The sequence below is a fragment of the Chaetodon auriga genome, chromosome 7, assembly GCF_051107435.1.
Source record: "Chaetodon auriga isolate fChaAug3 chromosome 7, fChaAug3.hap1, whole genome shotgun sequence".
NCBI classification, from domain to species: Eukaryota; Metazoa; Chordata; class Actinopteri; order Chaetodontiformes; family Chaetodontidae; genus Chaetodon; species Chaetodon auriga.
The window spans coordinates 15,150,392-15,166,768 of record NC_135080.1 but is presented as its reverse complement, the minus strand read 5'-3'; the positions used below and the strand labels follow the sequence as shown (position 1 = coordinate 15,166,768).

The window sequence follows — 16,377 nt, the reverse complement described above, 5'->3', positions numbered from 1 at the left end:
GGGTGCACACAATCAAACAAATATGCATGCATACACACAACAGCTTATCAATAGGTTGCATGTCATGGTGTGTTTCAATGTTCTAATCATGGTTTTAAATCAATAGTTTTGTGTGTGTCGCTGAATGGGTGAAGGACTGATCACCCAGTTAATCAGGTCAACGATTCTTTAAACCTATTTTAGCATCAGCGCACCCATACAAACCTGCAGGCAGCATCAGACGTCAAGCCGAGCAAAGGCATTGACACATGTAAAACACTCACACACAGGAAAAAAAAAAATGACTCAGATCACCGGTGAAATTTGAAAACCTTTGTAGGAGTCTGTATTTAATTTTTAAACTCTACATACATTCATACATCTCTCAAACAGAGGAGCGAGACAGTACATGTGAGTGTAAAATCTGTATGTGTGTTTGTGGGTTTTTTTGAGTGTGTGTGTGTGTGAGGGTTGCAGGTTGGTTTTGGGGGTTCCAGCTGCCTTCTGCACACCTGCATATTTATCATGACCTTACAAAATGTGATGGAGAGACATAATGTGTGACAGTGACAAACTGAGTGTATATGCATGTCTGAGTGTATAAATGTGGTATAAATGAGTGGAATGTGTCCATATGTATAAACAGGTATGTGCTTACTGTATACATGAGTATTAGGGGCTGTACTGATGTGCTTTCCCACTTTCCTGCACCGTCAGGTTAGTCAGTAAACACTTAAACAGTATTTCTTACTGAAAATATATTTTGCTATGATAATCTGTATAGGTCCCGATTAGAAAACTTTGATATCCCTTGAAAAAAACAAAAAAAAATCACATTTACAGAATATTAGTTTACAGACTTGTAAAAACACGTAGTGAGTGGGTGGGTGCGTATCTGTGAGTGCATCTGTGTTGCATGTTTGTATATGTATGTGTTCATACATTATGTATGTAAGTATGAGATGAAGTTGGTGAAGTATGAGTTTGTCTGTGTGCATGAATGCTTACACACACGGGCCTGTTAGCATGCCTGCTTATGCAGCTGCATGTACGCCATGTATGTAAATATGTGTGTGCACATATACACACACACATTTACATATTCAATCACATACACATGTGTGTCATTATGGATGTGTATCAGGCATCCATGTAAACCTGCATTACTGTTTGTGTGTGTATGAATGCATGACTGCGTGTGTATGCGTGTGCATTAGTCGCTGTCTTCTCTCTCTTGGGTCTCAGCCAGGGAGCTCTCATCAATATTCTCCAGGCTCTCAGCATGCTGGATGCTGAGCTCAGAGAGCGGGATGCTGGGTAATGTAGTCTGTTCGGGGTACAGCCAGGGCTTGAAGCCGGGGTTGTGCCTCTGCTTCCACTCTGAATACTTCAAACAGGCTTTGTTGATCTTCTTCATTGCCTAAAGGGAAAAAACAGAGAGAGAACACGCCCGTTTATGCCTCTGTAGATCTGTACTGATCATCAACAGCTTCTGTTAGATACGAGGTCATCCTGTGTCTGAGCCAAATCATCAGGTTCCTTCACACAGATCTTATTGTAGCAAAAGTGCAAGAGAAACTGGATCCAAGTGTGTACACTTCAAAAAAATCCTCATTCAGTGACATAAAAGGTTAAATCAAATGCTAATGCTGTATCTGTATGTATCTATATACTATATTTTGATTTACAAATGATCACGGATAAAAAAATAACATTTAAAAAATCCAGACAGAAAAATCTTCATGTATTGACTGTATTGACGTCATGAGCATGGTTATTTTCAGTGGGATTTGTGCATTTCGCTGGGCTTTTTTCTGACTATTATCAAGGGATTCCTCCATCCCAGGGTGCTCTCCAGAGACTCTTTGCCCTATTTCAACAAGTCCGCACACACCCTCTGACAGATAAATACAGTAAACAGTGTCTTTGCAACAGTGTCTGGAATGTGAAGGAGAGATTACAAATTAACATGAATATAAGGGCTGGATGTTCCTCATCCTGGCAACCACTGTGCTGGGTGTAACCTCAATACACACAGCACCTGTGGATTAACACGTCGACAAACACACAACACACTCACAGAATCTGCGTTAATCTGCACATGACTTACGCGAGGAGCAAAGAGGTGGGAAGACCTGTTGACGACCCACTTGGGTAATGAGCCTGCGAAGAGAGACAGAGGGAACAGAAGAAGATGGAGAAAAGTGTGAGGATGGCAGACAATGAACGCGAGAGAGAACAGCGGTAAAAGAGGAAGAGGAGGAGGGGGAAAGGACAGAAGTGGGCTTTAACATTCGCTGAATTAAATGTCATGTGATCCAGGAACAACGTGAAGCTTTCTAACTTGCTACTCATTACAACCAGATGAAAGATTTACACAATTAACAGTAAAGTGAATTAATGGGAGAATCGGAGGGGAAAGATTAATGGAGAGAAGAAAAGGGCACAAAAGAGAGAAGGGAGCAAGAACAGGGAAAGGGACAGAGCGAGAGAGAGGCGAGAGGAAATAGACTCTGTCCTTCATATGGTTACTATGGAGACTCGTTTTGACATAAAGGCAGGGCAATGAATCATTCATTACAAGTTTGAGCATGCATTAAGTACCTGGGTGAGAGACAGAGAGAGAGAGAGAGAGAGAGAGAGAGAGAGAGAGAGTGTTGTTAGTTACCTCGTGGGTCTACCTGGGCCATGTAAGTGAGGATACAGTGGTTGGGTCCCTGGCACTGGACCATGTAGCCAGTCTGAAGAGACACAGCTCGCACCATGTCCTTTTTAGGTGGGTATTTCTGTAGAGATGACACACACGCAGGCACGGATGCATGCACACACACAGATTATCGTTGGAAATCTTCCTTCATGTTTTGTTGCTCCAGATTGAATTAGTTTATTCTGTAAATGACTTGTATGCACTCCAATTAAAACAATCACTCATCAATCAATGCAAGAATACACGCAGCAATATTCAGAAAACACTGCTGAAGATAAATGATGTTGTCTTCATCTCTTCGTGAACATCTATCAAATGGTCACATAAGATGTGCAGAGTACGCACTGGGGTGTTTTTCTGTGTTGTGTTTTTCTGCTGCCAGTCAGTCTGATTTTCTGCTGCCAGTAATCTTTCTGATGCAAATCCAGTCCAGTGAATTCACAGTGCCTGTGAATAACACAGCAGTAAAGGCCAGCTCCAGCCCACTATTCCACTCTTGGCTCCTTACTATATATCTAAAGATTATTATTCATGATGATGATACAGAACTGGTTAGCCTGCGCTAACTAGGACAGGCGCAGTGCAGAGCACTTGAGCAGTCAGCTAAGAAACCTTTATCAGGGGAGAATCAGATTACTGCTTTATCTTTTCTACACTATCTGACTCACGTGTTTTGTTTCTGCACCTCTCTCCTCCTGACATTGCTGGAAATTCTGCTGTTTTGTGCAGTACAATGAGAGCTTTCTGGGCACCCAGAGACAACATTATAATGCTCTGAGCAAATGTGGAGGCTGCAGGACAGCTTTAGTCAACAGTGTGGTGTCTCTCTACAGTCTTAACACATCCGCCAAACCAGGAAACTTCTTATCATATGACCTGGGTAACTGATGATCATTCAATTAGTCTATTAAGAGAAAATTTACTTAGCTTTGTGCCTTTTATGGCTATCGGTCAGACAAAACAAGTACATAAATCACCAACTTTGGGCTCTGGTGACTTGCCAAGGTCATATGTTATTTTTCACATTTTATATGATCAAAAATGAATCAACAAGACACACACAGACTACAGCAATGCTAGCAGCTCTGTGAGACTTAGGCACAGCATGTAAGCATGCTCACATGCCGATGTTGAGCTGGAATAATGTTTACCATGTTCATCATCATCTTAGTTTACTGTGATAGCACGCTAACGTCAGCTAATTTAGTACTAAACACAAAGCAGAGCTGAGGCTGATGGGAATGTCATTCGCCCTGCAGGTATTTGGTCATAAATCAAACCGCTGAACAAACTAAAAATTTGACCAGAAGAAAAGTTGAGGTATGAGTAAAGTCAGGAAGCATCAACCTCTGGGGACCATGAATGCCTGTAAATCAGTCTAGTACTCAATCGAGTACTGAACAGATGAACTGATGGTAGTTAGCTGTAGCCCCACAGTTACTGCAAGATAGTGGCTGGTTGCTGATTATGACTGAAAAAGCAGCTGTTATTCATCAAGGGTAAGGGACAGATGAATGTGGTGCCAAATGCAGTGCAAGAGGACTGACTTCTGGTGGTGGACGCATGAATTCAGCACTCTTTAAGTATCCCCTTAAGCTGCACTCCACAAGTCAAGCTCTCAAATTCCACTGACTATCAAGAGTGACCTTCAATCACACACACACACAGCCACGCACGCATGCACACACGGAACACAAACACATGCACACATACTGTCTATTATGTTCCAAACCACTTATTGATGAAGGAATGCGGAAGGGGAGGCGGAAGTCAACAGCTAACAGTCACATGAGAGCTCTTATCCTTTTGTAAACATTATATTAGTGAGCGAAACCAAGAGTACGAAACAGAGAAGGAAAAGACAAAGGGGGAAAGAGACAGAGAGGAGATGAAGGCAAGACAAAGAAGGGAAAGAAAACAAGACATGAAAGAGATACAGCTGAAATGCTTACTTGGCTTCGGATTTGCTGCTTTTCTTTTTTCTGGTGTGACAGTAAACTGAAAATTCTTTGGTTTTAAGCTGCTTTGGACATTGTGAAAGGCATTTTTCACTGTTTTCTGACAGTTTATGAATCAAATAATCAACTCATTGCAAAAATAATCACCAGATTACTCAATAATGAACATAACCAGTCGTTGCAGCCCTCAAAAGAGGTGACGAATGCATGCTTTCTCAAGAAATACTTGGACAAGAAACACAGAAATACAGCCAAAGTAAAGGCTGAAGATTCGGGCCTGATTCCAAACTGAAAGTCATTCACACGGTCTCTAATCAGTCTGTTTCATTGGCCTTTGGCATTGCTAAAAAGCACGGCTGGAAGCTGAAATAAAAACAGTGTATTCAACCAAATCAAATGAACCATCCTGTACTTACACCAGCAGTGAACACAGTACATCTATCGTTCTGCCAGGTAAAAGCATCAAAGGCACGAGGTAAGGGAGCGCTCTCGCTCTGGAAAGGAGCCAAACTCTCTTTACTTCCTGCATGCCGTGGACGTTTAAATGGCACACACACACACAGAACCGGCTTTCAGCAAATATTTAAGGTTTCTTTTCACACAGCACGGTGCCATTAAGCCTGCTGAACTTTCACGTCCGCTCACCCAGTGTGGACTCAATTCAGTATGGGTTGTTACACAATGCACCTTTGAACACATATGCACAGAGTTATAGAGGGGTGAATGAGCAGGGCCCCAGCTGAGCATGTGTAAGCCCTGTGTGTGTCTGTGTGTGTGTGTGTGTGTGAATACTTACGGCATGTTTGACAGAGTAGTTCATGATGATGTAATCTTTCCCTATTGGCAGCCAGGAGCGAAGCGTGATGACATCGCGGTTCCGAAGAGGATTCGGACACCTCCCTGTAAGCGAACAAGAAAAATCCGGTGAACGAAACATTCAGCACTTCATGTGTGTCTCTGCTTCCCTTCACATCATCATATTAGTGACAGATGAATGAGGACGCTTTTTGTAAACATGTTTACACGAGAGTGTGCAACATACATGAGTAGTAGCCAACATCCGCATTGACGGTAAGTTTCCCGATATCGAAGGTCTCGATGACGTTTGTGTCCCATTTCCTTCTGTATTCAATGTCGTGGAGGACGTCGTACATGGTCTCCGCTGACACGTCCTTACACACCATCTGACACTGAGAAAGACAGGACATGGTTCATTTTTAGGCAACAAAGAAACCATACACATAGCTAACACAACTGGGTCATAGAGTAAACGAGATTTAAATACATAATTAAATGAATTAAATTAAATAGAATTTAATGAAGCTGCATCCCATAAGTTCATAGTAAAGAAAGGGTCCATTGTCGAGGAGAGCTGCAGAGTTTGTCGCTGTTCACGTCAATCAAAGACGAGCACAAAATGAAACGTGCATCTGATGCGCAACAAGAACATATAAATTAAGAGGACGTGTGTAAATGCGCGTTGAGGGATCCTGAACATCCGTTTGAAAGAAACACACACACACACACATGCACGAACACACGCAAATATGGTAACTGATGAGTAAAAGATTAGACATCAGATGGTCAGAGAGTGTCAGTGTCAGAGCAGACTCTGTGTGTGTGTGTGTGTGTGTGAGAGAGAGAGAGAGAGAGAGATACAGAGAAAGAGAAAATTAGAAGAGAATGAAGAGACAGGCCACTGACCACAGATGACTCATTACTAGACCTTAGCTGATAAATGGAAAACAACACGATCAGTGCAGGACACACACAGACACACAGTCTGTCAAACGGTCTGAGAGTGACGGGGCAGCAGGGGGACATGTAGTGTTTTAAAAACTAGAAACGAGATCAACTTGTTTAATCCTAAAAACAGCATTTCGAAATCTCAAATCTACTTAAAGCAACCGTGAGATAAGTTACAGTGATAAACCTAAGAGAAATAAATTGTTTCTACATCCATACTTGTTGATTTGGAACAGGTTTGGTGTAGATGTGCCACAGCTTATTAATAAACCATAGGGACTCCAACCTTTGTCTGCTTTTAGAGTAGATGGCATTGTATGTACACCCCATGTAAAGAGAGGCAGCCCTGGAGTACAACTGTTACTACAGTTACAATTGTCAGGAGGATTTAGTGTTCATAATAACAACAACAAAGAAGGCCAGCGCAATGGAGGAGACACAGAGAGACACTCAAAGCAAGCGAGAGGCCAAGACAAATGCAGAGAAAGAGCAAGACAAGAAGAGTAAATGAGAAGGAAATGGACAGAGGGGGGTTGTCTGTCCCAGATGGTTTCAACTCCCACAAATGAGTCGAGAGGGTTTAAAGCTCAATCTGCACCATCTTCTTTCCCTTGTTCCCCCGAGGCCTTCATTTAAGAAAATGATCACCAACTTCACTGCACATTTGGCAGTACAGCTGTTTCAATGGGAGTCCTCCTCAAAGGCTGTAATAACAGCAGCTACTGAAAAAAAAACCAAAAAAACTAGCAACTAGCAACTTTATGAATTTCACTACCAAACACTCATTTCGGTAAAAAAAAAAAAAAAAAAAAAAAAAAGGATATGAAACACAATTTCTTTATGTCTTTATGTCTTTTGAAATGACAAACAGCGGCAGGAAAAAAAGGAAGGTAAGAGGGAAGGTGAAAGTGAGGATGTTTAACTCACAAATAGTCACCATTTCAGAAAACTTTTTCAGGCTAATTAAGCAAAGTTAATTGTCCTGGGACCAGATGTCATTATAACTCTCAATGTCCCATTTTGGTTTTCAACCCACTTGCTCAAGAAATGTTATTTTACAACCTCTGAATCCAAAGTGGACATGTACAAAGCTGCCCCTGTGTGCAGTGAATGTGAGAGCTATGCTCACTTGTTGCTGCACCACTGCTGTTTAAATCAATTTATTCAAATAGCCCTTAGACATAGCCTAAATCTCACAGGGCCTCACAAGCAGCCACACTGCGAAACAAAGAAAATGGAAAACGGTAAATTGAAATGACATCCCTCAAACACAGGACCCTTGCTGAGAACAAGGCAATGTAGAATGGATGCAGAGAGCCGGCCATTCACACCAGAACATCTGCATGAGGCTCAGGGCACCAAGTCACACAGGCCAAATAAAAACCATGTGAGGCTATATACAGTGTCTGCGTGTCACATCGTTTTTAAAGTAACACTTGCAGCAACAAATCAGGAATCAGGTGCCACTGCAAACACAATGTCATTAACAAGAACTGGTGGAAAAGAACTAAGTACATTTACTACAACTTAAGTACAATTTTGCCTTTTTCTTGTACTTTGAGTATTTCCATTCTATGCATCTTTATGTATCTGTGAATCTATGAGTCTATAAATGATCAAATAGTATATACTCATTGCCTTTGTTAGGTACACCTGTGCAATCCAATACAGCTCAGCCATTAAATCTTTTTATGATATCTATAATGTTTACTTCTTGTTGACCCAGGTGCTGACTGAATTCTATGTTTTACAACTGAGGTCTGAGCTGTTGTATTCAGTTATATTAGACTGAACAGGTGCACCTAATAAAACGGTCACTGAGTGTATGAAGCCACTAAATATAGCTGGATCTTGACCAACTACGTGAATATGTGGAATACCCCATAAAGTAGAGTACTTCTATGTGTATTTTGCTGTTAATACTTCTAGAATACTTCTTTCTTTTTCTTGTATAATAGTATCTTTACATTGTGGGAGACCTACTTTTAATTAAATAAAGGCCGAGAGTACCGAGCACCAAGAATAAGAAACATGAACACGAGGAGGGCTGGAGACGAGCTAATTGACTGCTTAAATGTGATTAGTAGTTGAGAGTCATCTGATACTGCTCTGCCTGAACCAACGCAATGCCGGTCAATTAGAGACAGTAGTTAAAACCTTTACAAATGTTCTGTTATTATAATAAGAGAATGTTTGTGAGGTACAGAATGAGTGTATGGCTGCAGGTTGACAGCCATACACTCCCAATGCATGATGGGAGTGAAGGAGATTGCTGGTTCGTTCCAGACTCTTCAATGTAAAATCTCCAAACTGGAACTACAACATCGTACTGTTTAAAGTATGATGGGATTTTCAAAATAAAGTAAACGTTAACTGTGCCAAAGCCGTGTTTGTGGATGTTAAACGTGTTATATCTACAGAAGGCAACCATAAGCAAAAAATGACATCAGTATTACTAAGGTCTCATATTTGATATCTGCGTGTGTGTCTGTGTGAAAGCGTGTGTGCGTGCAGACAGATTGGCTGAGGCTGCGTGGGTCAGTAAAGACCAGAGAGAATAATGGATGTGTTGTATCCACAGGCAAACTGTAACAGGAGTAGGAGGAAGAAGGAAAACCAAATGAAAAGGAGAAAGAAGAGAACTGCAGGGAGCCACAGACGTCCAGTGCAGAATGAAGACATAAAGCCAGCGAAGCACACGTGTGCGTAATTCTATTACGCTCTAATTCGGTGAAGTCAACAGATGAAGCAAGGAGAAGGAGATAGAGGGAGGCGGGTGAAAGAGAGTTCAGGAAGGTAAACCAGAGACAGAGGGAGACAAAAAGGTGCATGAGTCGGTACACAAACAAAAGGTGTGTGTGTGTGTGTGTGTGTGTGTCTGGTCCAGGTTCACGGCGTGCTCGCTGTCCACTCTGAAACATCAAACTCACTCCACCCAGATCTCCCTTATTCCCTGTCGCACCCACACTTGTTCTCTCCCTGCCACTGTCTTCCTTCCCTCCAACCTGTCAGCTCTGATCATCTGCTCCTCTGGGCGCTGATACATGATTGTGGAAGACAATTATTTGGAAAAAAAAAAAAAAAAGAGAGAGAGACATAGGGGGGTGTGTGTGTGTGATTCAGAGCTGGATTTCCCTGTGTGTCAGCAGGGGAGAAGGCAAGCCCAGAAGTCCCCAGTGTATATATATATGTGTGTGTGTGTGTGTGTGTGTGTGTGTGTCTGCGTGTGTGTGTGTGTGTGTGTGTGGGTGGGTGCACGGGCGGGCAGCCGTCTGACAAACTGTCAAACTATTAAAGTAAACAAAACCACCTACACACTAACACACACCCACACATCGTGCATTGTCGTGGTACGAGGAGTCATGTGCTGTCAAACTATATGATGATGATGATGATGATGATGATGATGATGATGATGACGATGATGACGATGGTTGGTGTGATTACAGCTGTGATTCTACCGTGATGCAAAAGTCATTGTTGATGAATATGGTGGTAGCAATGATTAGGATGATAATGAGGCTGGTGATGATTAGGCCGCTAATGATAATGATGATTGCCAGTCTGTTCCCTCTCTCACTCTCTGGTCTGGACGTATCACTTTCTCTTGACTGCCATTAATGTTACAGTAAAGAGGGGAAAGTGAAGCGGGAAGACAGCGTTATGTCTCAACACTCGCATTAATCATTCCACATGCATCAGCAAAGATGCATGCTTTTATTTTCAGCTATAAATAGATGGGCTGTATCTGTGGCATCGCTGAGTTCCCCTACCCTCATACACACAAACATACACACACCTATGAGCACGACACACCTCGACTATCATATTTACACAGAATTCCAACTAAAGTAATCATTTTGTGTTGACTTCAGATAAACAAACTTGTGTCACGTCACAGTTTGGATGAAACGAGGGGCAGATGAGAGTGACCATGCAACATCAAGCTCCTCTAACTGTCATATTTACACAAAGATAAAGTGCCAGTTGTAGGTAGAAACCCCTCCCTAACTCCAAACGTTTGTGTGTGTGTGTGTGTGTGTGTGTGCATTTTCTACTTTTGTTTGCAGAGCTGTTGTGACGAAGCGCACCTGTCCTGTACGAACAAGCATGACACACACACACACACACACACACACGCTCGCGCACATACACGCACGCACACGCGCACTTTTATCCCTGCTGATGCAGACGTGATACACCTCTCCTTCAGCACAAACAGGACATACCCTGAGGAATCACACAGGCAAATGACGCTGAATTACCCAATCCTGATTGGCCTGTTCACTACACACATACACAAGCACACACACACACACACACACACACACACACACACAAGCACACACACACACACACACACACACACACACACAGAAATGGCCTCACAGGTGCAAAGATAGAAGATAGAGGGGGCTGGGAAAAGCCCTCTGCGGTTCTGGCTGCCCTTATGCACACAAACACACACCCGTGTACGCACACACACACATGCATGCACACACACGCAAGCGTGCGCGCGCACACACACACACACACACACACACACACACACACACACACACCACTTTATTTAACAAAGCAAACACCTGGTAGCTCGCTCACGCTCCTCAGACCCGGATACACCATCAGGAAAGCACACACACACAAACATTTACACAGACTGTGTTTAATTTCTATCTCTTTATATGGGAGGAAAATGTATTCCAGAGTAAGTGACAGTAATTAGCTGTCAGGTCAGAGCAGAGCACTGTAAAGGTTGAAAATGTGGAAGCAACCCTCCCAAATTGGTCATCAGCGGTGGAGCCAAATCTCTCTTGCAGTGAAAGTGGTGACTTTTGAGCCAGTTCAGCACTAAATTGCCAGTCAGTCAAGTTACAGGCTAAGAGGAGGCTGTAGTGTGTGCCGGCAAAGTGAACTGCAAGTATAACGGTGATATAATAATAACTTTTTTATAATTTCTTGATCAATTTGAACAATCTCCAGGGGTTATAGGTCCCAATTGCTGCTAGATTTAATCAAAACTGTGGTTAGAGTCACACTGTCCACATTGTTTAGATGAAAGTCATTCAGCATTTATTCAAGTATGTATGTAAGGCCTATATGTTTGAACGTACTGTAGGTAGGCACTTATTTCTAGGTATTCTATATTACAGCTTACAGCACTGAATTTTCTTCCAAAAAACAATTATCTTAATGATCTTCTTAACTTTCTAACTGAAAAAGTTTCACTTTGTATCTAAACGTGTGCAAATTCAAACTACTTCCATAATGATCTATTCCTATTCAAGAGATAACTACGTTTTTGCCATAAATGTGCTGTGAAAGCAGAGTCTGAATTTGTGTATCCTCTGGCTCTCTGTCCCAGAACAGTAACAAAGCATTATTAATGACTGTGGTCAAACATAATGTGCAAGATGGGACGCTGCAGTTCCTCTGTGGCTGGAAGTGGCATCGCTGTCGCCACGACAAATCCTCACCGACTCCAAAGACAAACGTCTAACACCTGAGGCCAACTGCCATGACGGCTATTTGACTAGATAACTAAGTTTACTGATGAAGTGCTTTCACGTGTCTGTCACACCATTACCTTATCTGAACAACGATCAGGAACTACAATATGACATTTCCACCTACTGCACCTTGTGTTCTTCATGTCAGACTGTACACTAATGCAGATCTATGGCTGGTTAATCATCCAGTCAATACCCAGAAATAACCACAAATGACCATAACAAGTTATCGGAACATATTATAATGTCTTAAACCTGCACAAAACTCATAAATATTCAATTCAGAATAATACGAAACAGAGAAAAGCAGCAAATCCTCACATTTCAAAAAGCTGTAACCACTGAATAAAAGACTTCAATTCATAACTGCACTCATCGATTCAATTTCTGCCTATTGACTCGGCTAATTGACTAAGCCTTTCAGGCCTACTGCCCTGTTGTCTCATTGCATTCTTTTGCTCGCTTCCCTGGATGTGTTAAACGAATGCAAACTCCACAGAAGTCAACAGAGCGAGCTGACACATTACACGCCACTCTACCTCATATCCTCTGGGTAGAGACTTGAAAATAGTTTCACTGGCAGAAGAATATGGTGTCTCTGGAGAATTAAACCTGCCTCCTGAGGCTGACTCTTGCTCTCACTTCTCTTTAGTTCAGGGGATTTCTTTTACTGTGCATTAATTCACAACCCGACCACTGTGCCCATTTATGAAGAGTGCCTCCAACACAGGATGCGTTCACTAACAGTTATCCACTGCAGGCTTTACGGCTGCACTGTTGCCACCATGGTGGGTCTATTCTTTTTAAACCCATTGGTTTGCATGCTTACAGAGCACAACATATGCCGTGTCATCTATATACTTCCAATTACAGTGCATTTTCTCTGCCACATAACAAGCTGTTAGCGGGCTGGAGAAGCCTCTGCAACTCCCATGCAGCACAGAGCAGTGGTTAAAGCATGTCAGCAGTTTCAATCATACGGGAATTTAGATAAAGCGCTTCCCTGACTGTACAGCAGAGCAGGGTTTCCACTTTTTATTATACCTGTGAGGGTTTGTTAAGGCTCTGGCACTCCATAGAAAGTGATCAAATGCATACTTTGTTGTATTTTGACATATTCGATGGGGTAAAGCGTGGCTCACCTTAATTTTGTGGACGGACTTCCCCTCCTCCAGACCCTGGCTCCACACTGTGATGCCCCGCTTGCTGTAGTTCATTATCCAGCCCTCCTCGCACAGACACTCCGCCTTGAAGCTGGCAAACGCCCGGTCGTCCGGGATGGTCACAGTCTGTCCAGACATGGCTTGTTACTGGGGAGAGAGAAGGGGGAGGTGGGTGTCGGGTGCAGGGGGAGGGGGGGTGGGGGGTCTTGAAGACTCCTAGTGGGCCCGGAGGACGCACGTTGAGCAGTGGGGTGAATGAAGGGAAGCCGTGAGCCTCTTCTGTGAGGATAACTTGTCTAATTCAATTCCCTGCTTGCAAGAAGCTTTTGTAGGCTGCGCCGCGTCTTGTGATGATCCGCGTGCGTGTCCGTGCGCGCGCGTTCAACGGGATGGTACAACAGCCGCAATCCAACCCGCACAAACTAATCAAGCGGAGGTGTGACACGCAGTCGCGCACAGGTGAGAGCACGCGGGAATAACGCAAAGAAGTGTCCAAAAAAAAAAAATGAGATGGATGAACCAAACGTGCCTCTTGGTGGTTGAATAAGTTTCAGCCCGGTCCTCAGAAACAGCCGCTCTTCAGACAAACCATATGTTTGTGTTTCCGCTCGCCGCTCTGCGTTTCTTTCTCTCCCTGTGTCTCCCACCCCTTTATCCGTCTTCCTCCCTTTCTCTTTCTCGATTGTGGTCTTCTTCCGTGAGCTTACATTAGTGAGAAGCAGCTCTCCATCGCTGCGTCGCCGCTGTGGCAGGTGGTAGAGCAGAGGCGATGAGAAATAAGAGGAAGAGGAGGAGGTGGAGGGGGAGAGGAGGAGGAGAAACCAGGCAGGCGATGCAGCGACGGGTACAGTGGAAACACCTCCCTGTGCTGCCTTCCAGTGCGCCTCGTAAAGATCTTCCAACAGACATTTTGTCCGTTTAACTAGTGTCCGTCATCCTGCTCGTAGTGCAAAGTTACAGCTGAATGAAAATTTGTCATTAATAATACAATATGTATCCACTTTATGTGCTGTAGTTAATTTTAGCTTAATTTAAAGTTCGAAATAGCCTATATTGGAAGGATGCAATGCAACCTGCATTTTAAACCAGGGTAGAAACTGGTTTTAATGCGGTCTTGGCTCTTTTACTTACCAAGATAAAGTGCTTCACATTGTTCGAGGTCCTAGCTGTTTTGACTCATTCATTATGAGTATTTTTAAAGGTATTCAGTGGAGTTACTAGTATGCAGCAACGTTTTTAGAAGCACCTCCCCAGGGTTGTCTACTTCTGAGATAGCGAACAGATAACTTTCACCAAGTGATGTTAATCAGAAACAGATGGCATCTAGCATCTTTTTATAGACTTAAGATTTGATGCATTTTTACACACCAAGTACAGATATTAACTTTTGTATTCACATTAATTTATGTGAAACCAGAGTGTGGATAAAACTTAAAGTTAACTGGATAACTATATCTGTTGTGTAGGTTGTTAACATTAAAATATTTGGTCTAATTTATGTAAGCTTTTAGCTCATGCTAAGTTTGCTGAACCTATTTCGTTAATGGGAACAAAATGATTCAGGAACTGCAGGTAAGCTGTGGAAGAGTTCAGCCTGTGTTTTCTCTCCTGTCACAAGAGTTGTGTAGTGTCAAATTAAGAAGTGAAAAACACAGCAACTGTGGAACAGGTTGTCTTCATGGCCACTTTAAACTCTGTTTCAAGCTATTTTTTCCCGCATCTTAAACATGCAGCAACTCCTGTACTGTTACTATGGTTATAGATCGTTTTCATATCCCCGACAGTATTTGAACGCAACCCGCGCTATCACACCATACACGCGCACCTTTTTGTAAAGTAGTTCCTGGAGCAGCGGGCGCGCGCCTGGCTCCTGTTCGCTGACGTGGAAAGTATTTCTCTTCACACGTCTTTCTTTCATACTTCCTTATGACTTGTTTATTGCTAAAGTTGTCAGTTATAACAAGGGTTAAAGTCACTGCTGTTGACAACAATAAACGTCCAATAAATTACCTGTAATGCAATATTACTCCAGGTGTCACCATGTATCTTATATCTCCTCACTCTGCTTCCCTGTCTCCATCTATTTTCTACTCAGTGTGTCGTGTCATTTTCTGTGCCATCGCTCTTCCTCCTTTCATCTCGAGTGTGTAAGCCCATTGTTGGCCTCCTTCACTCAATTTGATTTGTGGGTGTACTCACGACGTCTGGAGGCCCAAATAAGCTGCACCTTATATTTTCCTACTTAGGATCACATAAGTATTTGTGTAAATATATAAAACAAAGATAGGCCTTTAGGTGTGATCCCACCTGCAAATGTGGACTTTACTCATTGCTTTGAACAGGAGCGACACTGCTTTTGGGTCATTGAAACTGTCTTTTAAACCAAAAATCAAACCCAAATATCCCAAATGACAATCGTTCAGTCTGTGGTTTCCAAACAGGGGGGGCAATACAGCTGGGTCACACATGCCCAGGAGGAAAATGTTGAGTGAAACTCAAGCTGAATAGAACTTTTTCACAGCAGACACTTTGACGTACAGGTGCAGTCAATAACATGATTGTGCTGCCTTGCAAAGACTGCCAGAACAGAGCTGTAAGTAATGTATTAGTGCCACTTGTGATTTTCCTGCTATGTCAAAATGTCTGCAATGAAAAAGGACAAGGACACAAACATCAGCCGCCACATAATCTCATTGTTGTTGTTCACAAAGATCTTACAAAGGGGCCTAAGCATATCATGAAGTTGGTGTCACTCAAGCTGTGTTTGTTGGTGAGAATGAATGCATTAAATGGGAAGGCTGGTAAAGGTGCCAGCGGATTTATGATGGCAGCGCTCTTATGATTCATGTGTGGTGGTGAGGCACAGAAGCCTACTGACAGCACACAATATACACACATCTCAGCTCTACTCCACTGTGTCTCTTCAGAATGGTTCTGCTTGGATTGCATTTCAATAATGAGAGTTTCTGTTTGTTTGTTTTTGATGAAATACACTGTATCTTTAGTGGTGACCTCATCATATGCAAATGGTATGTGTAAATGAAAAAGCCAGTCATTAAAATCATTGGATTTCCGAACCATCCCTGCATCTCAGCCGAGAATTATGTTGTTATTAAATGATGCTAATCACTTTGTCCAGCCATTCTCAACATTATGTCCGAAACTGAAGATGACATTTGATGAACATGATGACATTTGCCTGTAATAGGCTACTGTGCAGCCACAATTACCAAATTCAACTGGGCTTTAACGCCATCTGGCGTCCATGATTAACTTTCTAAGGACAAGTGCAGTGACAAAACAACAGCGTGTGC

At 42.7% G+C, this 16,377-nt stretch overlaps 1 protein-coding gene across 1 annotated transcript; it reads right to left on the bottom strand.

Moving 5' to 3' along the window:
* Positions 1-297: 297 nt before the first annotated feature.
* Positions 298-13,840, bottom strand: stard10 (StAR related lipid transfer domain containing 10). Its single transcript, XM_076734575.1, has 6 exons — positions 13,043-13,840; positions 5,687-5,834; positions 5,441-5,544; positions 2,648-2,765; positions 2,090-2,142; positions 298-1,399 (listed from the first exon to the last, which is right to left on the bottom strand). Exons 1-6 carry the CDS (start codon positions 13,199-13,201, stop codon positions 1,193-1,195), a joined length of 789 nt encoding a protein of 262 aa, XP_076590690.1. The 5' UTR covers positions 13,202-13,840; the 3' UTR covers positions 298-1,192.
* Positions 13,841-16,377: the final 2,537 nt, after the last annotated feature.